Here is a 23,809-nt window from a genome sequence, read left to right on the forward strand (position 1 = left end):
CTTCCTTAAAAAAAAAAAAAAAAAAATGAGGATGTTAATTTTTATCACTACTGAAGCAAGATAAAATGAAAGCCTGAAAGATGTTTACTTAAAGTTTGCCTAGGCAGAATTAAAGACAGATATCTTACACTTTTTTGTCATGGTAAAACCAACTTGTAAGCATTTCAAATCACCAAAATCTAGCATATACTCTGGGTCCCAAAACAGAACAAAGCTCAGTCCATGCAACTTATTTACTTCCGTTGATTGTTTATAGTTATTCTTTCACCCTGAAACTTGCATACAACTTATTTGATGTTTGGGCCAAAACTAAACAGCAAAATGTTAATAGATATTTAGTACAAAGAAATGTTACATTTGCACAAAAAGAATTGTTAGTATAGGAAGGCAATATACTATTTTCTCTAAGCAGCTGCAGGGAAATGCATGCTTACAAGTGTCTACAGTGACATACCCCTTGTGTCTGTAGAGACAGAGGTGTGATACGCCGCTTTTCCCATTCATTGGGGCGTGGCTCAGGTGTGGATTCCATGAAACTGCGCTTGAGTTCACTAATGCTAGCCTGATGTTTCAGTAAGTCGTCCTGGGTCTTATCCAGGTCCTAGCAATGTGCAATGTAAAAAAAGTAGGACAAAACACGACAACAAAAGCAAACTTATCCTCAAAAAAAAAATTCAAAACAAGAAAAGTGCCTTTTGTCTAAAGAGCCACTTTTTGGGGAATACTTTTAAATTTTAAAAAATTAGACTACAAAAGACTCAATTTTATTATGCTAGAGAGCCACCCTTATCTTATTTCTTTCATGTCTTTGTGCACAGGAAAAAAATGACACTTTCAACTGTTCGGGTTTTTTGTTTTTAAACAAAAGGCTATTTTTATCTCAATAGGAAGGCCCCACAGCTTTGGAACAATTGTTATCAAGGGCTGCTGGCGTTTGCTTGAAAGTCAAAGAAACTTAAGCAAAACATACCAGGGCATTTGCTCTATGATAAGTATGGCCAAGCCTCACTGTTAATGGAAGCAAGAAGAACCCAGTGCAGTGACTATCATAAAAATGTAAATAAGGCTCTTTATGCCATTAAATTTAAGCCAAAAATAACTATTATTTATGTGGACTCTATGCTAGTGGGTCCATGGGACAAATAGCTTGACTGCGTAAGGGGTAAGTCCCACTAAAGTCAGCAGAGCTATTCCGTGTGCATAAAGCTGTGCATGCATGTAATTATTTGTAGCATCAGAATCTAAAAATAAATTTAAAAAATAAAAATCAATATTTTCTCTGTCCTGCATGGAAGGGCAAGACTGCAGTATAGAAATCATGCAGAGGGGTCTGTGCATGTCTTTGGATGACGGGAGGAATCTCTGAGCTACCATCACATGGGTTACCAGAGAAGGTTGCAGTAAAGGTGGGTAAGTTTCCATTTTTATAAAGACGACTGACACCTCCACTTTGTAATTTGAATTAAACATCCATAGATGAGTTTCAGGTGTATATGGCTGGGAAGCTGATGTGGGAGTCAGGGATGATGCAGCAACCTCATAATTAGCTAGACCTAGTTTGTGGGCTGAATTTCACCTCCCTAATCCTTTTAAAATGACATTAGATCTTCAGCCAAATACTTGGGCAGCATGAGAAAGAACAGAAGGCAGAGGCAAATATTATGGTTATATGGATAGTAAATTGGAATACCTTATAGTGGTATAATTCATACCAATATGGGAGTAGACAAGCAAGTTAGACACATATGGCTGCAACTTTAAGCCTGTCAATCAGGGTTAAAATGACAGTACTTTAGGTTTGTTTATGGTACTAGTATAGCAGCAGACAGATAACAGTTAAATGAAAACAGCTGATGCACGCTTCCAAACACTATGTCGCCCCTTGCCTTTTAATATGATTTAAAGTTACCAGAGCTCACAGTGACAACGCAGTCTATAGTTCCTACACCAAAGATCCCCAAAAAATAACTTTGAGTATGCGTGCACAAGCATTGTTTGATTTTTACAAGATAAGCAACTGTTTAGCACTTCATTATGAAGCTCAGAGTTCGCTGAACGTGCCGATAAATCTCACATTAAAAATGTAGCCCTGCATACTGAAAGGACTTGCACTCTGCTTATCTGTAAACTCAATGAATAGCTCTGGTGAAGGACAACTCTCATAGGATATGGCTTTAAAACTTAGGCTCTTATATGGAATTATAAAGGAATCATTAAAAAAACCCACAAATACGCACCTTTAAATATCTATCCAGAAAGTTAATTAAACCTGTCTATTTTTAAACGAACAAACAAACAAACAAACATTTTATCTGTTTTTTGGTGAATAGAAAGGTATGGATTGTATCACAATCATTCCACAAACCTTAAGTAATATTTATATAACTAACACTGGCAATATTTTAGTAGATCCTAAAAAGAATTATAGTGGCTTAAGACTAGGCACATTTCTTGTATTTGTTCAAACCCTGATTATGCAGTTTACACTGTTTGTGTTTTAGTATATTATGCAAAAGTAAATTTTGAAAAGTCATCAGAAGCTGCAAAAAGCAACAAAATATATTAGTACAATTACAATAATTAAATCAGAAATAAGCTCTTTTGTGACAAAGGGAATTTCTTATAGCCCCATTTGGATGGGCAAACTATTTAGGTATAAGATGATAATATTTTTTTTGGAAGTTGTTAGTGCCCTTTCAGTTGCTTATCATTTTAAACTACAGGGACTCTACCTAAATACACACTGGCATAAAATATTCCACTTAGATTATAGAAACAACTTTATTAAAGTCAAATATCTCTGTGTAAGTAATGAATAACAGCACTTGGTATTTAAATAGTGCTTTGAGTTCAAAGCCTTTTCATAAACATTAATCCTCAAGGAGAATTAATTCTTTAGGAAAATTTCAACAACAAGAAAAATAAAACAGGCATCAAGGACCAGGTTTTTACAAGTATTTACACATTTAAGTCCTTTTAAAAAACTGATCTTAAAGTGACCTGCACAAAGTCTACAACAAGTCAGTGACATGGACAGGATTAGAAACTCAGGATGTCCTGCTGGTTATCATTATGTTTATCCCTCCAGAGCATGTCATCCCAAATGTCCACTGTATACATGTGAGAAAAGAAAATGAAAACATTGAGTGCGATCTAGAAGGTGAATCCATCAAGTTATGCATTTGTCTGGTAAGTAAAAATCCAATATTTGGGTACTCAGCAGGCAAATTAATTCATGATTTAAACAGGGCTATGATTCCCAGATGTCACTCTGAAAACATCTAGCAGATATAGTCTTACAAGCTTCTCCTTCACGATAGGAAATAAAGCTTTACAACATGCATTTCCAACTTATATTTCCCCATGCATTTCATGCATAGTGTCCATCACAGCCTGCACGTGACCACCCGTCCCATGCAGCCTGGCAGCAAATGAGAAGAAAAAGTGTTCCTTATATTATATACAAACCTCCAACATTAAATTGCTATGTCTGACATAAATATTTTCCCCGTCTACTTTCAAGGAATTGTTCTGTGAAATTAAACCACACACAAAAAAGAAAGCAAAATGAACATATATGTAGCAGCAAGTAACCAAAAAAGGGGCCTCAGATTGATAAGATTTAAAAATAAATAATGAGATGAAAAAGCACTATTCAGACAAGGCTAAAGAAGCTTCAAAATACTAACAATAGCAGGCAGCTACATGATTTAACTGAAAAAGGTCATCCACCTTCTGCTGTGTTTCTTCGTCTTTGGGCTCCACCTAGGTTAAGTGCATAGCAAATCATCAAAAGAAAAAAACTTTATTAATGAGAATCTGGAGCAACACACAGAAAGAGTTTGTTTGTTTGTAAATGTTACAAATCACATGCTATATTTACAGACTTTATTCTTTCAGCCTTAGTTACTGCCTATTATCTTTATTGTTTTGGCCTTAATTTTAACCCCAAATTAAGTCACTATGGGCACTTTTACACGTGCTCTGGGAGAAGTTGTGGGGAAACGGAGCTTTAATTAGAGTGCTGCCGCGTCTCGTGTATTAGCGTCTCCACATTTCAAAGTGGCATTTGAGAAGCTTTAGTTCAAGTGTCCTTGCTGCCATTTTTAGTCTGGAAGCACTGATGCATGAGACACAGGAGGCTTCTGGAGTGTGGTAACTGCCACGCTCTAACAGATTCAGCTAATCAAGTCTGCTGCACATTGTATGGAATTCCAGCATGTTGGAATAACCTCTGAGCTCATGTATAGGTACCCTTTGGTCTTCCATTTATACCACCACTGCAGAAATAGCTTTTCTACACTGAAGCAATGTTTTTATATCAATGAAGCAATGTTTGCCATAGACAAAATGGAAAACATTAGTACCACACATGCACTCCGTCTCTTTACTGCTGTGTTTTTCACAGTTTTCTTCCCAGGCTTCTAGAAATTTAAGACAGAGTGCAAGGAAAAAAAGCTGATGTCACCCAATTCTTGACGTCAAATACATTACAGAGAAACTCAGAAGCTAAATTCAAAGTGGAGTTTGTATTATGTATTGTTTTTGGTAAAATGGCTAATGATTACCGTCAAACTCCTATATAAGAATACAATTGCTTATTTGTAGATTTTTGCTTTAAAAAAATACAGTGAGATCTCAAAGACCAGTATGCTTTTTCAGAACAGGAGTGAACTTTTAAAAAAAATTATATCCTGATTACAAGTATACTGAATGCTTTTTTAAGGAAATAAATTATCTGAAAATATGCCATAGGCTAAATATCAGTAGCCAGTAGTTCAAAAGGCAGCATCTAGGAAGTCAGCACAGTGCAAACTCTTAAGCTCTGAAAGATGATTTACTTATTATACTTTTTGCTTATTAGAGTATTATTATTATTATTATTATAATTATTATTATAATATGCATATTCTATACTTTGAGAAAGTACATAATATATATGTATCATATTTTCTTGCATTTTCACTTACTTAGGACTTGCTGCAATTTTATGAGAAAAAGGAGAAAATCTTTAGTCATCTAAGAGAGTAGGGCTGGAAGGACCTCAGGAGGTCATCTAGTCTAATCACTTGTCTAAGCCATGCCAGACAAGTGTTTGTCTAAACTGCTCTTAAAACCTTCTGAGGATAGAGATTCCACAACTTCTTTAGGTATGTATTGACATTACTTAGATTTATTTTACTGAATTTATGTTTTTCCTAGTGTTGCGTCACACACTCAAGCGTAACACATATAACACTGAGATAATTACATCATTACCATCACAACCATTGAAAGAACTGGGCTCCTTCATTGCTCAGCTTCCAGTTAAAAGGCCATCCTGTTTTGCTTCATATTTCCACTGAAGTTCATATGTAAACTTGCCTTTGACTGTGTGTGGTGGATTTGCCATGACATGCAAAGCAACCATATGGAGAGTAGGCACTTTTTGTCAGCCAAAGCAGACAAAACATCAGAACATATACACTTAGTGAGACTGATACTTTTGCATAGCAACTTCAGCACATTTCTAAAATATTCGTACTTGTGATGGTTCAAGTCAGTTATGTAACCTGCAATCCAACCTAATAAAAGAAACTAGTCTTCATCTTACCTGCTGCTGAATGTGAACAAAAGCACTAAAAAGCCAGAGAGATCCTTGGACAAAAACACACAACACTGCACAAATGCATGGAAAGCTGAAAACTTACAATTCTAGTGCCTATTTGAAAATGGAAATTACAACAAAAAGCTATTTATAGTGTTCGCAATTTGGTGAATTAAAACAAGAGACAGAATTTTAGAAATTTCACTCTACAGATTTTAACAGAACCTACAATAATTGCCCCTACAATGCTATTTTAAAGTTCATGGACTATGATGAAGGCAGAAATGGACGTGTGTGTAGTGTAACTGAGGCAATATTGTCAAATAATTGTAAGATGCTTCCCATCCCAAAGTATTTCTAATATGTCCATTCATAAGCTCTCAAAACCTTTCAATTACAAAAAAACCAAGGTACACAGAGGATATAATCCAATCTGATGCACTGCACCACATACTCATCCAGAAAAATCAGACATTTAAATATTAAAAGACCCTTAACTGTACCAGTGGCAAGCTGTCACTAGTAAAAAAAAAAAAGTGAGAGGTATCTATAGTTAGTACTAGGAAATGTGCAAGATTGAGGGCATCTCCGTAAACAGATGTCAAATCTATAAGCAGATGCCATCATTTAAGCAACAAAGTTACACACCTCCTCTTTCTCTGGTTTGTCATTCAAGTCATTGTCATAAGCACTCAGTGACTTCACTTTCAGCTCCAGTAGCAGAAGGTCAGAGCAAGAGAAAGGGAAAATGTGAGAAAGAGAGGAACAGACTGGAAAGGAGAGAGAAGCAGCACAAAGATGATAAGGAATGAGAGGTGATTGGAAAATAGTACTAAATGTTCGGTGGGAGCAAGGAGATGCAAACCTCAGAAGACTAGGATGGCAACATCTTTGTCAGGAAGTGAAGAGAAATGTAAAGGACAGTGTTTGTTGAAGCTGAATGAAAACCAACAATCAGCATCAACAAAAACACAAGAAGATGTACAAGAAGAGTGGGGAGAAGGAGAAAGAAACTGGTCATTAGTGAAAACTTTTACTCAAAAATAGGTGTTAGCACTACTAATGTAATACAGATCTCAGACTAAAACTGGAAATCCCCATGTATCTTAAAAGCAGCCAACTTGTCCAGTTTAATGAACTGTGAAACTGAAGACATTGTAGATGTTCAGTTTTAGACTCTGGAGAATTTTGCACTTTTGAACTGTAATAGTACAGCCACTTACAAAAGAAGAGAGCAGACAGACATTCAAAGCTTTGGAGAAAGGTCAGAGAACACAGCAGCACATGAAGGACAAGCAGGCACTTTGATCCTAGGATTTACTACCATTCCCTCTGGAATTTAAAAACAACCAAAAAAGAAAAGAAATAAATCTGTTTTGGGAGGAAAATAAAACCCTGCTGTTTACAGAGCTGGTACATGTAGTAAACTCAACTGAAGAGCTTCAAAAAACATGCAATTCTTTCCAAAATGTTCTTTCCAGTGGGTAAAGGATATTTCTTAGTTTTCTACTCTCTCCCATAGTACCACCAATGCATATGTATTTTCCTCAACTAGTTTACATATGTATTTTCCTTGACTGATTTGAAATCCTTCCTTTCCATTTTTGCCCCGTCCTGGTGGCAAGGTATTTAGCAGAATTCACAGATTGGTTGAACCTGGTACAGCCACACTGTGAGTGCTTCTGCTAAGGCCTACTGATCTAAAATTATTCATTTGGAGTAATATGAACATGGGACTGCAGGTTTGCTCTCACTCAGATAGAGGATAACCATGAACTGCACCAGGCTGCATCCAGATATGCAGGGGCCTGTGCTTGCAGCAGCACAAATTGATGCAGTGAATACCCCCTGCACCTGTTCTTTCTTGTGGGGCAAACTGTCCTGAAATGGGCAAACTGCCTTTTCCCAGCTTCACTTGGCTTTTTAGCCAGGGAGAGCTGGAGGCTGAGGCCAACGGGATTGCTGGCCCCAGCAGCCTTACATGGTGGCCTGGAGCAGCAGGGGCACAGGTCAGGCAGCACAGAGGCCTGGCCGGCAGCCAGAGCATGGCCTGGCCTCACATGGCCTGGCTTGTTGTGTAGATGTTGCACTGCTTTTTGTTCTGATTTTTTATTTTATTTTACTTCCAGCAAACCCCAGTAGCAAATTTTGGCCGTGTGCTGCAAATTTGTAGAGCAGGGCACATTTTAACATTTGCAGCATGTGGTTTGTGGTGCCTCAAAAAGGTCTGCGGTATCACAAACCACATGCCTGAATGCAACCTGAGACACAACATACTTAGTCTGTCCGTGTGAAATGATTTGGGTACCACTTATCTAAACTGCAAAAAGGATGTTTTCAAAACATGCTGAGAAGAGAGATTTTGGATGGCCAGCCAACAAAATAAGGCTAGATATCTGAAAAAGAAGGCACACTTATCACTGACTTTCAAAGGTTTAAGCTTACATTTTGGAAAGAGGTGTTGGCACAAGTTTTGCTGTAAAAGCAATTAGAATTTGACTAACTCCTTCAACAAGATAAGTAAATCTGCACTTGCATAAGAATTTCTCCACTATGTGCAAACCAGACTTTTCATGGAAAGATGCGTCAATTCTAAATGAACATTCCTTTTTTAAAGCTCAAATGTTTCTGTAACAAATACTAATGCAACAACTTTGAAATCAACTTGAACAAACCAAAATGCATGCAACTAAATAGGCTGTACGTAACACTAAAAACCACTTTCTAATAATTTTGTTCAACACAGGAATTAGATAAAATCTAATTTATGGCAGAATTAGTCCAGAAAAGGTTCAGCTCCTACAATTGTATGCTGGAATGATTTAAGTAGCACATTATTATGGTAATTAAAATTAACTTGTAGCAACAAAGGGAAAAATTAGAAGATTCAATGTCATACATGCAGATTTGCAATATGTTATTTGTTCCCTTTCGGCTATATAAAATATGGGGTGTGCGTGTGTGTGCGCATACCCCCCATATATATCTGATTAAACAGAACAAAATCATTTAAATATGTAGGGATAATTTTCAAAGTGGAGTTGTATACCTCTTAAAAATAAGTACAGTAGAACGCATACTGTTATTGAATAATTTAAATGTTATAGTACAGTAGAACGCATACTGTTATTGAATAATTTAAATGTTACAGTCAGTCATACCTTTCCATCCTGGGTCAGTTCCAATGGTGGGGATTTAATTGGGCTTCCATCCTCCTCTCTACTTTCCCCATTTTTTAATTTGGCTAGGACAGCAGCTTCATCACCAGTGGGTCCTGCTGCGGTAGCAGATAAGTCCCTTAGCAGACTTTGGTCTGTAATACCTACGGGAGCTAATAGAGGACACAGAATTTCAGGTATATTGAAAAGTTTTGTTTTGAGAACTTCTACCTATGTAGTTTCACAACAGCATAGCTCTTGAGAGATACCCAGTGCAAAATTGAGAAGCACAAAGAATTCGCAGAGCCCTAGCAAGATATCAAGTGTATAAGACATCAATCTGTATAAACTGCCATACTTATGGCAGTGATAGATAGATCCCTGTGATAGATAGAGATATCAAGTATATCATATACATACATACACACACACACGTATTATTTTACACATGTATATCTTTTTTCTGAATATCATATATTTTTTTTTATATGTGATATTCAGAAAGAAAGATAGATGATAATCAAGCATCCATTTTAAAAGTAAAGTTTCTAACTATACTTGCACAGCTTTTCAAAATTTACTAATGATAGGCTCGGTGGGATCCAATGTTTATTGACAAACATCAATAAACAGCAATTTCATGGCACACTCAGACCACTGGAAAAATATTTCCATCAGTAATAATGGAAATTTATAGAAAGGGGACTGTAACAGGGAACCCTTACCCCTGTTACTTGACAGTGGATTAGGAGAGTCAGAGGGTGCAGGGTTAAAGAGGAAAACAATGGGAGACCTAATGAGTCATCAATTAAATAATTAGCTGTTCTGACCTAATGATTAATCGATTAAGCAACTAGCTGCTCATTTACAGGTCCAGGGAATTGGACTGGAAAGAGATAACAGGCTACTTAAACCCCCTACCCAAGGGGGAAGAAGGGAGGGATAAGGAGAGGAAGGTACTGGAGGCTCCAGACTGGTGGCAGCAGGGTCCTGCCTGGGCCTGGCAGGCTAAGCTCAGGAGACCAAGGGCAGCAGCCACCTCTCCCAATGTTCCCAGAGCTTTGGAAGTGCTGCTGTCCTCCTCTTCTGGTCTCTGCCCACCCAGCTCTTTCCTGATGAATAAATAGAATGATTTAAAGTAGGGACGATTTACTGATGTATGGATATTTACTTTTTATATTTTGATGTTATTTTATGAAGCTTGTAACAATAAACTGTCATTACTAAATTGTCTGCCCCCTACAGCCCTAATGTCATGCAATCCTGAAAATTTAAATGGATAAAAATCACAATAAATATCTTAGAAATAAACATCAATTTTAGCCAGTGAAATATATATAAATCGAATTATGCGAAGCCTAATGGTAAGTGTTATAAATCAAGACTATTTGATTACTCTGATGACAATGTCTCAAGAACAATAAACAGCTAGGGTTCATGTGTCCGTGATGTCCACCATGATAAAAAGAATCCATGCAAATAGGTTTCTTATGGCATTCAGTATTTCTGCTTCTGAACCTGTCCCTCAAAAATATCAGGCACTGTAGACATGCATTAAAATACAACACAACATCGCTATACTTTTTCCATTTCTAAAAGAAGAAAAATATCCCATGTTGAATATATTTATTTAAAAGTCCCTGAAGATTGTGCATCATCTGTTTTACTATCAAGGCTGTATAATAAAATTCACCAGCAGGGGGAGCTCAAAGACCAACTGGCTCAGACCAAAAACCCAGCAATATTTTAGAGACTGGTCTGAACTGTTTGAATGAGTACATCTTTAAGAGAGATACAAGAGGGAAACAAAAAAGGAATAAAAAACTGTCAACATTTAATAAACCAGGACAAGCTAACAGAAATGTTAGCATGTTGTATTGAAACAGTTCAAGAAGCTGTAAGAATATGAATGTTTTTTTAATGGTCAGTACCATGGTGCTCAACTTTCTGGCCCGAAGGGTTTGAATGAGTGGCCCGGGATCAATCTGTGGGCTGGACTGCGTGCATGGTTGGCACCTGGATTGGGTCCCACATCACCTGGATCAGGTTCCATACCACCCCAGCTCTGTGCACTTCACTTAGCTTGAAGGAACACACTATGCACCTGCAGAGCTCCTCACAGATCTGTAAATTTGGGAGCTTGGAAGCAGCAACATGGTTCCCTTGCTGCCAAATTTTTCCATTTCCCTTGAGTTAGGTGTTCAGCACTCTGGGTTCAGTAACTTACAAAGGAAACCACAATTATGCAGGGGAGGAGGGGTGGAAAGGAATGAATAATCTGACTATATTGGAAGACACTTAACTATCAAGAGTATTTGAACTCATCCAAAACTGCCTCTAGAAATCGCACTGCACTCTGTCCCAAACCAAAGCCAGGACCCAGGGTGATGTGCGTTTCACCCAATGTCACATGGTGACACAGCTGTTTCCCTTCATTCAGTGACACCTATTTCTTGCCTTAGTTATAAAATAACTATTTGAGAAATGTTTACTGACTTAATATAAAGCAAGAAGAGACATGATTTACATTCATGGAAGGAGGTTGTCAAAGTGGCTAGTAAAGTGAAAGAGAGATCTAGGGTCTCACTGTCATTTTCTCTTTTTGAAAATCTTTTCCCTTCCCCTAATAATTTTTCAATCTAATTTCAGCTTATATTAAGACTCTAATTTACAAAAGTGGACCAACAAAGATCAATTCTACAAATAATATTCCCTGGTAGAAATCCACTATAACAGTCTTTATGTAGCAATTGAATTCTATTTATTCTGTCATACACAAAAAGAAGCAATATTCCCAATTCCATTATTAAATTGTTAAATTTAAAATGGCAAAAGCAGAAACTCCAAATGTAGCATGCCAAACAAAATACCATTACTTATCCACTTATTTTGCAGTAACTGATTCTTCAAAATTTGATAGATTTCTAGATTTGATAGATGACCCCTAAGTAGTGAGGGGGAGGATTGGGTATATATACAACTAAATATTATAGCTTCATCATTGGGACATTGTATTGAGAAATACAATGCAGGTGCTCCTAAGAGGTCATCTGCAAGTCAAGCAATTTTTTTTTTTTTTAAAAGAAGGGCAAGAGCCACAAGGTGAGGGAAAAGGGTAAAGTTCCATGTAGATTAATCCAAACTTGAGGCCTCATATTTGATGTTGGTGTCACTGGCCAGGTTTAAGTGCGACATTAGAACAATTGGGCCTTTGTACATGCAACAAAATTGGCCTTTAAAGCTGCTGAATTGCCCTTTTCCACCATTTTAATGGTATTGATATTTACAACCCCCAGTGGCGTATTCTGTTTTAATGGCATTGCTACTTACACTCTTGCTGGTGTATTCCGCTTTAAATGACAGTAATGTAACAGCAAGGCAAAACCTATCTACAGTGTTTTAGTTTGCTACCTAACAAAGTGCAATGGTGCACAGGACACTGGAAGCCAACGTGCTTGGGGAATGGTGCATGTGGGGCTGGACCTGCCTCTCCTGCGGTTGGCAGAGGGGGGCTTGTTGGTGGGCTGTGCAGTCCCTGAGCTGCGGGTGGCCCCAGTACTTCTCTCCACTGTGGTGGTGCCCCCCAGGTGCCACATACCCACTAGCCTGGGTGGTCCTAGTGGGGCACCGCCACCATGGAGGGAAGCACTGAGCCCCATGTAGCTCAGGGGCTGTGTGACCTGGAGGCAGTTCAACTGGAGCAAAAACAAGCAAAAAAAAAAAAAGTGGAGAGGAGCCTGATCTTTTTTTTTTCTCCCAGAACCTGCCTGCCTGCCTGAGCTGTGCAGGGCCTGGTGCTTCCGTCTGTGGCGGCAGCGCCTTCCCATGAGCAGCACCCACCTGCTAGCAGCCCACCCAGGGTGGATAAGGGAGACTTAAGGCCTGTTGTGATGCAGTGCCATGAAGTAATGAAGGTTGCTTGCATTTACACTGTGATTAAGTTAGAGACTGGAGGATCAGACTGTGGCTATGGAGGCCAAATGGGCACCTAAGAAGCACCCAGAATAAAGTCCTGTAAGGGTTGGAGACTAGAAGGGGCTAGGATGCAAAACTAGTCTAAGATGGGCAAAACTGGATCCAGGGGCCCAAGCAGCTTGAGAAGCGTAAAACTAGGGCTGAAGCCCAGAAGCCAAGGTCTGAGAAAGGGAGCCAAAGCTGAGAAGTCTGAAGCCCCAACAAAGGTTTGAGACCTAAGGGGCCAATGTTGTTTTGGGGCCAGGGAGCACCTCATAAGTGATACCAAGTAGCATCTGCCAGACATGGGTGTAGCTACAGGGGAGGATGGAGGCCACAATTAATGACACTAAGGTGGCTTGTGCCCTAAGGCACAAATAGAGACAAGAGGGCTGCAATTTAGTGCCCAAAGGGGCAAGACTAAGGCAAACTGGGGCTCACTCTAGGACCCTGGGGTAACCACCCTAAACGGTATAAAGATTTCATCAAGGCATGGCAGGGAAGAGAAAAGGGAGGGTACCTCAAGGAGCCAGAGTGGGGTAGGAGCTGCGTGGCCACCCAGGGACATCACAACCAGCCCTGAGGCCTAGACCTTTCTAAAACTACCTAACTTGGAAACTGAATTTCATAAGGTTTAGACAATAACATTCTCCAAATCCAGGTCAGAATTTTCTAAATGGAGTAACCGAAGAGAGAAAGCAACAAGAAGAAATCCAACCATTATATTCAGTAAATAATATCCCTTATCATAAATTCTTACCCCCATCAAGACTCCTGGAGATACGCTTGCTTGAGGTACGCTCAAAATATGGGGCTGGTCTATCTATAAGGTTGCTAGCTTGCCGTGTCTGTGCTTGCGTGCGACCGCTGTAACGGAACTTGGAACCCAAGGTCAGGAACTTTCCCTTCGCAGGCTGTTCTGGTGATATCAGTCTATTAAAAAAAAAAGAACAAAGGTAAATTTTTCCAGTGGTATGAAATACTTTAGCACAGCACTTCACAGCTATCTGCTGCCTTGCAATGCAAAATAATTAGGACGGGAATACTGTTCAACAATTAGGGCAGACAGAAGAGACAAATTTTGCCCAAGCTGGCCACAGAAAGTGGTTTATAGTCATGACCAAACAAGTGCATGGCTGCAGAATGTTTAGAAAATGGCTGATCACGCAAAAATCTGAATCCTTAATGCATGAGGAGTCAGGTGAAGATGTTTTAAAACGGAGCGTCTTCTGCAACTTGTCTGCACTGCCTGCCAGCCTGTCACTATTTTCAGAATGGAAGTGGGGAAAGGGAGCAGAGGGAGTTTGGTATGGGGTTTTTTCAGTTCCTGCTCCAACTCACTAATCCTAGAATAAGTTCCCTCTCCTCCCTCCCATTCTCAAACAGAGACAGGCTGGGAGAGAGGAGAGGCCGTTGCTAAGGTTCCCCTCCTTGAACTAAGAGTGAACTTCTGTTTGGTCCAGGGGAACACTGCAACTCAGAAAACATCCTGCAAAGTGTTCTCAGTTACAGCAGGGAGCTGCACTTGTGTCTGCACCCTTAAATATTAAGCTTCAGACAAAAACAGTCATTAATGGTAGAACTTGGGGATGCTACACAGTGCAGAGGAACAGATGCCTTATGTACCAAAGCCATGCGTTAATATCCATTTCCATCTAGGATCACAACTAATCCAATCTTCAGAAGTGGCAACAGATATCACAAAATCTCCGAAATGTTAGCAGGTAACTACTTAACTGCTATGGGCTCTGCAAATGGCCAAAGAAAAACACAAACAAAATTGGCATTCCTGTCCAAACAAGATGGCCAATTAGGGCTCGCTGGTTGTACTGTCTAGCTGGAAAAATTGGCTGCTGAGAACAATAAAAACCAAAGCACTTGAATGGTCAGAATTCAACCGACTGTACCTTTAATTGACTCCTTTCTGTATGCACTGACAGGATGGATGAGAGAAGCTCAAGGGTAAATATCAACAGGTACAAAAGGGTTTCTCCAGATGAAGAGAAACCTTAAGAATGTACCCTAATATTAACCCTAACCTGGCAGACTTCAGGGGGAGCTCTTAAGAGCTGTACCATTATCCGAAGGAACAGAAAAAGGAAAACTCACATAAATTTGTTCCCTAAAAAAGTACTTAGTCTAGGGCCGGGCAATTATTTTGACTGGTGGGCCACTTAACGAGTTTCAACAAGTTGTCGAGGGCCGTACACATAAAATCTTTCAGAGGATATTTTAACAAATTATAGATAAAAAAAAAGTCATATAATAAAATCAAACATCTACTATAACATTTTAAATTTTATTGGAAAAATAAGTTTTATCCTGGTTTATGTTTTTTCAGTAGTGCATATAGAGACAATTGCACAATCACACAAAATAAAGTTTTACTCAAGTATATTGTGTGCATGGGGGGATGGAGAAGCAGCCTCCACAGACATTTTAGATCAATTTTTTCAATTATAAATTACTGTATCATATAGATATCTTGATGTCTCACATCAGAGAACAAATTGGGATAGGAAGAATATGAAAATGGAGAGTGCCCATAGGCCAGATGGCATCTGCACTGAGAAAACGCCTGAAGTGTTTACTGAGTTATTTTTGGATTATCTTTCTCCTTTCATCAAAAAGAACCCTAATATTAGTTATTCATAAACCAGGAAAAGAGTAGAGGCTTCAGGGAGTAAGATTTTAAAGACCTGAAGAATATCTAGATTTCTCAAAAAAACTGAAATGTTTTGAGAGTTAGAAAATGGTTGATCCTAGTAGGTCAAACACTTCAAGGCTACAACTTGTTGCCAGTTACTGACAGGGAACGGAGGGTGAGTAATATAGCCCCCCTACTGCCACTTGTTATGCTCCAACACAAGACCTTGTACAGGAGGTGGTGTCATGTGTGGCCCTGACAGATAATGATACTCAAACATCTGGTTTTGAATGTATACATACCTACAGTGGGACCTACTGTCATGCATCTATTAAGAAAACTGAGCTTTCTAAAGAAAGGGCTATCCATTATATCTTCCTATGCTTGGGCAGTAGATTTCTGAAACATCTTGAACTTCTTCACTTGTTTGTGTGAGTAGTCTTACACCAGAAACTTAGGTAGATGATTTCCATAAATTCTCATTGACAATAATATATATGGCTTAGTCCATCTGTCTGTCTCTCCATAATACTCCTGGGGGGGGGGAATGTTGCTCCTGGCAGGGCATAGCTTCAACCCGTGCTGCATCAAGAATGCCCATCAAGAATATCAGGGGGGCCAGATGGATGCAGAGTGTGTGTGTGGGGGGGTGGCGCTCTATCCCGCCCCCCCCATTCTTGATAGGCATTTCACTAGTATAGGATAAAAATACTACTTGGAGTGGCGAGAAAGATGCTTAGCATATTTTTCCAAGAGTCTTACTGCTCTTTGTTTTCCGCTGTTGGCAAGGCTATAGCATTAAATTGCCATTTTTAACCTCTACCCTGCTGAGATAAACTTTTAATCTCCTTAATAAAGAAAAACCAAGAGAACTAATTACTTCCTGATTAAGGGCAATTTATATTACAGGCTTAACTACATAGAAAAATGGAATTACTGTTAAACCATTGCAAGAAGTCCTGAGAAAGCTGCAGATAAAATAAAATAAAATAAAATAAAATAAAATAAAATAAAATCTTTAATAAGGCATTACACAACAAAGTTTTGTGAAAGATATCCACATATCCACAGATATGTAAAAATATCATGTGCTCAAACACTAGGGATGGGAGACAGAGCTAAGGACTAAACTGCATCTGATCCAGTTTGGTAATATTTCTTTAAAGTGACTTTAAAGAATCCTGCATAGGTCTGACTTGCATAAGCTGTCTAGGCACAGATAAACATTCAGCTGGATTGTTTTTTAAATGGGGAAGGAGAACTGATGGCTGGGAGCTAACTACTACATGTGCACAAGCCTGTAGTGATACAAGGAAGCTAAATCTGTTCCCCACCCCTCTGCCAGCTTTTTACCTGGATGGAACGGTTAAAATTAGAAATGATTTTGCTACCTTTGAATTGTCACAGGCTCCTGAACATGGACCAGGGAGAGCAGCTGCTATGCAGTGCCTGAAGGCTTGTCCATGCTCTCTGTTGCCTTCTTTTATAAAGCTTGTTTTCATATTTAACACTGTGTGTATGAAGTTTGAGAAGTCACCTTTCAAACTATAAGAGAAACCATTTAAAATACCAAGCTTATGTTAATATGAGGCTTAAGTTTATCTTCAGATAAGCGATGATTAAAATGAAATAAATGTAGGTTATGGCTTACTTGCCTCGTAGATTTTTAGTTAGATCTGAAAGTTATTTGCGCATTTGACTTATATGCAAAGTTTATGGTAATGTGGAGTGTGCTCAACCTGCATCATGAACTAGGAAGAATATTACAATTTCTTGAGATGTGACAAGGTTAAATTGGAGTGGTGACACACAACCTGACATCACAGGATGAAAACAGAGAATTAATTTATTTCATTATTTTTAAATCTGGATGAGATGTTCTAAGATTCTCTGCCTGGTGACATCAGTAGGAGTACAGAAATTTTAAAGAATGCTGTTATCTTCTGTTTTCATTTGAATTGCCTCTATTGACCAGAGAAAATGACTTCTGACTGGAATATAAATAATTCCATTAGGTCAGTTTTTCTATGGAAAAGCAGTCTTAACAAAATGTCAGTGAAACTATTTGCAGTTTCAATTACCTTTTTCTCCTAAGCTGATCAAAGTATCACAGCCTTTCCTCCAGTAATAAAATAAAAATGACCTAATAAGAACCAAATTATTACAACAGCAAGATACCTATCTTGCTGAGACCTATGATGCATATCTATCATGGTGTTTATAGTAATGTATTAAACTAGCAAAAAATTTGTTTTGAGATAATAATATATTGCAGATTGACAAGTATATTATATTCATTATTAAGCCTACCAAATTTTATATGCTGCAGTTTATAGTTTCAGCAAGTTTAACATCTGACACACTGCTTTTGCTATGATTGCCTAGACAATGCTTTCAAAAAAGCTTTCTAAATTATATGACCATAAATCACTAAGTATATATCTCATTGAAAATCCTAACACTGCAAATAGCTTACTGTGAACTTCTTTAAAAAAAACTAGCAATGGGTTTGCATGCCTGCAGAGAAAAAAATTTGGTTTCTTCTACTGAGTAACACAATGGAGCACAGGCCACACAAATCACAACTCCACTCATGACAAAATGGCCATCTAAGAAAAATAGTTCAATTATTTAACTGCATTTCTATTCAGCCAAAGGATTTTAAGAATATATACTTATTCACTGGGATGTTTTTACATTTTCCACTTATGCCAAAAGGTAGCAGGGTCTAAGAAATAGAGAGGACAATGTCTGTTCAGGATTTACTAATAGGATGACAAATAACAGTGTTCATGAGGTACATGTATTCCAGAGCATTTTTCTTCTTCTGAAACTGAACACAATGAAGCATGTAACATTTTATTTGCAAGGAAAGCAAGCATTTGGTAAGGAGAATTGTTCTCTCATCACGACAGACTGCCTGTATAAAAACACAGGCTGTTCTACTTGGGAGCAGATTCTGGGCTTTTATACTGGAGGTGAACAACTGATGATGTATATAGCATGATTTCCAGTGTACGTGTGTTCAGGAGAAATTTTCTAGCTTTTGAAAGTAAAACCTTTCTTGAAAGCCTGGAATGACTAACTGGATCTCTTAATACGATTCACAAACATGTATATTACAGGACTCGGTATCATAACATTACTGGGGGAAAAAATAACAACATCCTGAGATGCATTAACAGGAGCGCCATATACAAATCACAGAAAATTATTTTCCCCTCTATCAGAGCTGGTGAGACTTCCCTGTCTCATTTCGGGTGGCATAAAGATGCAGACAAATTGGAAAGTGCAGAGGAGAACAGCAGAAATTACTAGCAGTCTAGACACCATAACATACATGGAAAGCTTGGGAGAATTAGGATTATTTAGTCTAGAGACACTGAAGGGGGAATCTGATTAGTCTTGATATATAAAAAAAGGTCGTTATAAAGAGGGTGGTGATCAACTGTTCTATAGGCCCACAAGGCTGCAAACCAGTGGTTCCCGACCTAGTTAAACTCAAGTCATGTTCAACAGATGTTGCACTTCTCTGGGAAGAAAGCTTTCTGTTCCAGAATCCAACAGATGTTCGCGCACACAGGTATTGCTTCAACTATCTGTGAAATATGTCAGATAAAACACGCTTAACACTTCTTCCTGAAACATCACTGTGGGGTCTGCAAGTTAATTGCTGCTCATTTAACTCAACTGCAGGTGATTCCAGGGACAAGCAAGTCAGGCTGCGTGCCCTCTCAGGCCACCTATTTGGAAGAGCTACATGTGTAAAGGACTGTCACTCCTGTTTTGAACCAAGTAAAAACCTGGAACAATCAGGACGGCCTCAAATGAGATGCTTGTTTAGAGCCAAAGGGACAGGACAGGAAGTCAACTGGAACAAGAGAGATTTAGGTTGAATCTTAGGAAAGATGTTTCCGCTATTGAAAGTGGTTAAGCACTATAATGAATTATTAGGGTGACTGTGGAATCTATCACTGGAAGCTTTTAAGTACAGGGCAGACAACATTTGTCTGGGATGGTGTGAACGGGAATGTTTCTGCCTTGATCAAGGATTTAAATAGTTGACCCTCTCTGTAGTCTCCTCTGCAAGATTTTTAAGTGGATTTTTATATCCTGTTAGAAAATACATGTTTATAAAAACATGCACAGCCATGATACTGAATTATTTGTATCTATAGGAGCTGTTGTGAAAAAACTGAAAGCATTTTGGCATGCTTAAGCAATCTCTTGCTAATACACACTGACATTGTATATAGCCTGTTTCGGTTTTTTTTAAGGCTGGATAGGCATCTGACTGGATGCCTGCACACTTTCCTCCTCAGGCAGGCAACTGGACTCAATGATCTGTTGAGGTCCCTTCTGACCCTAGCATCTATGAAATTACAGTTACACAGCACCCTGCAAAAGGATGGTCATGTACTTAGCAAGACCTCATGTCCAGACTGCAGTTTTAGGTTCAAAAAACAACTTGGGTGTCTAAAATAAGTCTTAGGTAGATTTAAGACATCAACAGCCAAAATTTCTAGCAAAAACACCACACAACATCTGCCTAATCCTGGAGACATATGATTGACCTAACACTTTTTTTGCTGTGTAAATGCCCAAGAACTGGTCAAGTCTGAGTAACTTGGTACTTATGTCCCCCCTAAGTCTAATCAAATTCCACAACCTATGGCTGGAGCCAGGTATCATTGCTGGACCACCACTGACAAAACATTTTATGACAGTACAAAGACCAAGAAAGCAGACCTCTTTACTCCTTGTTGTGCCACAAATGCCCAAAATCTGAGGCTGTGACAAAGGTGGTAATAGTTTCTGCCACTTTATTGCAGCAGATGACTGTTGGTTTTATGATTGCATTTTCCAGGTGACCCAGACAAGTGCACCCGGGGCCTTATCACGCACACAATAGGAATTTCCACTCAAGATAGGGCCCTTCAAGTCCCAGGAGTGCCTGCCTGGCTTTCTCTCTTACAGAGAAATGCCCCAGGAAATCTCCAAGGCCCATCTCTGTGGCCGCATCTACATGAGACACTGACTATGCAGTAGCTTGTTACTACTGAGCAGTAGCATCATGTGGCAGGAAGCATGACACAATGCTACTAGGCAGTAGTAATGAGCTACTGTGCAGTCAGCGTCACAAAAAAAGCTGTTCGGGGACATTACTGTACAGTAACTCTGCTCTGACTGCGTAGTCAGTCTCAGTTTCACGTAGACACAGCCTGTAAGCAGGGAACATGTTGCCTGCTGTCCCACAGGATTAAGCCCTGCCCAGTGCAAGACAATGGGCGACATGCATTTTGCCCAACAAAGACGACGTCACCATAGCCGATCCACTTCATTTGGCAATCTATGTTTATGCTCTAGATATTCTCCTTAGTCTCCACTGGGGCCTAATTTCGTAGGCATGACCAAAGCACATCAAACCACAGATACCACCTCCCAGAAGAGTTGCTTTAATCCCCAAGGTATAGGCTAGACTGGGAGGGAGGGCGGGGATGGAATTCCCTTCCTCCTGTTGTGGTTGTACCACTATGCAGCAAAGGAGGCCAAATTCATGGACCAACAAAAAAAAGCACAAGAGGCAGCATAACTTGGTAGTCTAATAGTTAAAGCTGAGAGAGAGGAGATCTGAGTTCTAGTTCATTTTTCCAGGTGCTATTTCACTGGGATAAAATATAGACACACTGATAGATCACACTATAAAAGGTGCACACCCTCACTACTGGCAACCATTAACAAAAATTTGAAAGATTTATACTGTCTTCATTGCAAGTTTATATGGGCAAGTAGGAATAATTTATTGAAACTGAAATGTAATGGTTAATGAAAGTTAAGATGTAAGAAATAAATAGTGCAGGATCAGTGATTCAGGTAGTATATTTCAATAAAAGGACTGGATTTAGACTGCAAAGCAAGCAAAGAAACACAGTTCTCCACTTTTCATTCCCTTTCTTCCCCCAGTCCTGACGAGAGTTTTTTAAAAGAAAGAACGTAAGACTGATCATTTACCTGAAGAAAGTATGGTGCTCCACACAAACCTTCCATAACCTTTTAGCAGCCCGATGGTTTGGCAGTTTGAACCCAATAGTGCTCTCAAATTGTTCCAACTGGAAAGAATCCACAAACTAAATTAACACATTTCCTTAAAGCTGGTTATTAGCTACATTAGCAGGCTGAGTTCAGACATTTCCATTACTGTGACAAGCAGTAATTTTCCATTCTTGAGATACAAGAAAAATATCAGAGTTTCCATCCTTTTAATTAAATTACACTGGGTAGACTGCTTATGTGGTGTAATAAACACATTATCACTTCCCATCTGTACTAATGATGACTCTTTCAGAGTCAATAATGCCTTGTTGTTCTTTGCATGTTTCCTATTTAGCTGCCCAAAAAATGATGATCATCATCATTATCATTATTATTTTTAGTGAAAAGGCAACTGTACTGAAAATTGTAGTCATCGAGTACATTGTTTCCTTGTTCTCCCCGCTTGCTTGCTAGCACTCTAAATACTACACTAGTTTCAAATCTTAAATGGAACATTAATGTCATTCAAACTGCCTAAGCCAAACAAATGCATTTATACAACTAAAAGATAGGCAGGTAGATGGACAAAACACCTGCCTGAAAATTAAAAAAAACAAAACCCCAAGGTTTGTTTGGTAGTATTTTTTATTAGACAAGCTATGTGATAGGAAGAAATATTATAGTTTTCAGCCACAAACTGCCCTTCCTCAGGTTGGTGAAAGAAGCAAATATAGCCTAAGATAAATAGTAGATTTTACAGTTTCACATGAAATCACAACAACCTAAACAGGGGGAAACATCTTTCAATTTAGCTTTTAAACTATCTACGACCAAAGACATTTCAACATTGCTACAGTTAATGCCATTTTATGTACAAACTACTTATATTCACATACATTTAACTGACTTCAAAATGACATTTTGCTTTCAAGTACTTTTAGGTATCTCATTTAATATCTCTTTAAACCAAACAGGATTAAAATTTAAATATCTTCCTTAATCGTAAAAGGATCTGGAAATTGTTTTGTAAACTCTAAGCAGTAAAAAAAATAAAACACTTATAAGGTTGTGTGTGCTCTAAAAGCTTCTTTTGTTTAAGGTAACAACAGCAGAAAAGTTATTTTCTTAAATATACCCCATTATTTCACAATCAAAGACAGAGAGAAGTAATTAGCCATGTTAGTTTGATCAGGGAAGGCAGGCTAGATTTGCACCTTATGGACTAACTAATTCAGAGATGTATACATTTTTGCAAGCAGCATGGGCAGATGTAGGATTTTGAGAAGGGGGGTACAGATGGTATGGCTCATTTTTTCCTCCAGGAAACTAGGTGCCAGTGGCCTAGAGCTCTATTATTCCATTTAAGATTGAAGCAAAAATAAATACAATTTTATTGGAATGTGCATTAATTTCCTATAGGTATTTTAGGTTGTTATATTATCAACACAACAAACTAGTCAATTCTCAAAAGATGTTGTTTCTTCAATCCTATAATCTTTAGAATTAACCATACATTTCTTTCGGACTCACAAACCAAAATCAAGCCTCCTTGAGCCTTGACCGGGTAACCCAGGCTTCACTGAAAATTATTCCCACACCCGAGTTAATGTTTCTAGCTAGGGTTAAAAACACTTTGCAGGGCTGTGAAACAGGAGCAACATTACCAGGAACAACACAATTGCAAAAGAAGGAATAGCCTAATTAGCGGAACGTTAAGACCATTACAAAAGGAGAAAGGGTTGTTAACACCTATGGAATGAAGAGTTTAGAGGGAATCAGGCAGTTAATAATAAGCCATGAAGTTAAATGATTCCTACACTGCTGCCTAAATAGAAATGCTGCTGCCACTGCCAAGCAGTTGGTTTTAAATTGTGGGTGGAATAAGAACCAAAGGGGGCTGCAACAGCACCACCACACCCTCCCCTAGAAAGGTGCAATTACAATACAAAAGATTAATTTTACCTCATAACTTCCTTACCTTTTGTATTCTAATCACTGCTTTCTATTTACAAGCTCTGCTTCCTACAGTCCCTTTACAATGTGCAATAAAGTAAGCCTGTCTTAACTTGTTTATTAACATAACTGCAGGCAATGGAGACAGCCACTACTTACCTCAGCTGGCCTGACTTTGATATAGAAGTTGCTGCGTTTATAGGAGATTTTCAAAATTTTGGGCCAAGCGAAGCGATTGATTCTAAGTCTGTCCTTGTAAATGAGTAGACCATTAGCACATACCCCCAGCATGATATCCACACCTTCAGAATCCTACAAGAAGCGGGAAAACAGTTTTAGACAGAAAAACTTAAATATTTATTTTACAGATAGTTATTATTTTAATACACCTTATAGAATGGGAAACTCCCTTCTTGAGAGCACGGAGGCAGAAAGGGATCTTGGAGTCATTACTGACTCCAAGATGAACATGGGCCA

The 23,809-nt window shown here is 38.6% G+C and overlaps 1 protein-coding gene across 11 annotated transcripts in view; it reads right to left on the minus strand.

The window, feature by feature from the left end:
- The window catches only part of EPB41L2 (erythrocyte membrane protein band 4.1 like 2), a 206,537-nt gene that overhangs the window by 23,044 nt on the left and 159,684 nt on the right, over window positions 1-23,809 (minus strand). For 6 of the 11 annotated variants that reach the window (XR_002101685.1, XM_019538035.1, XM_019538040.1 and 3 more), the window contains exons 9-14: window positions 23,492-23,644; window positions 21,359-21,456; window positions 13,460-13,632; window positions 8,749-8,918; window positions 3,469-3,531; window positions 455-601 (exon numbers count right to left, since the gene is read on the minus strand). Coding sequence is in view for 10 of the 11 variants with exons in the window: in XM_019538035.1 (XP_019393580.1) it covers window positions 455-601; window positions 3,469-3,531; window positions 8,749-8,918; window positions 13,460-13,632; window positions 21,359-21,456; window positions 23,492-23,644 (804 nt within the window). In the remaining variant the exon portion in view is untranslated. Of the gene's footprint in view, window positions 1-454; window positions 602-3,468; window positions 3,532-3,566; window positions 3,766-8,748; window positions 8,919-13,459; window positions 13,633-21,358; window positions 21,457-23,491; window positions 23,645-23,809 lie in introns of those variants that run through there. The other 5 variants (XM_019538042.1, XM_019538038.1, XM_019538041.1 and 2 more) reach the window with 2 other exon arrangements.

The sequence above is a fragment of the Crocodylus porosus genome, unplaced genomic scaffold (genome assembly GCF_001723895.1).
Source record: "Crocodylus porosus isolate Cpor-Errol unplaced genomic scaffold, CroPor_comp1, whole genome shotgun sequence".
Classification (NCBI taxonomy): domain Eukaryota; kingdom Metazoa; phylum Chordata; order Crocodylia; family Crocodylidae; genus Crocodylus; species Crocodylus porosus.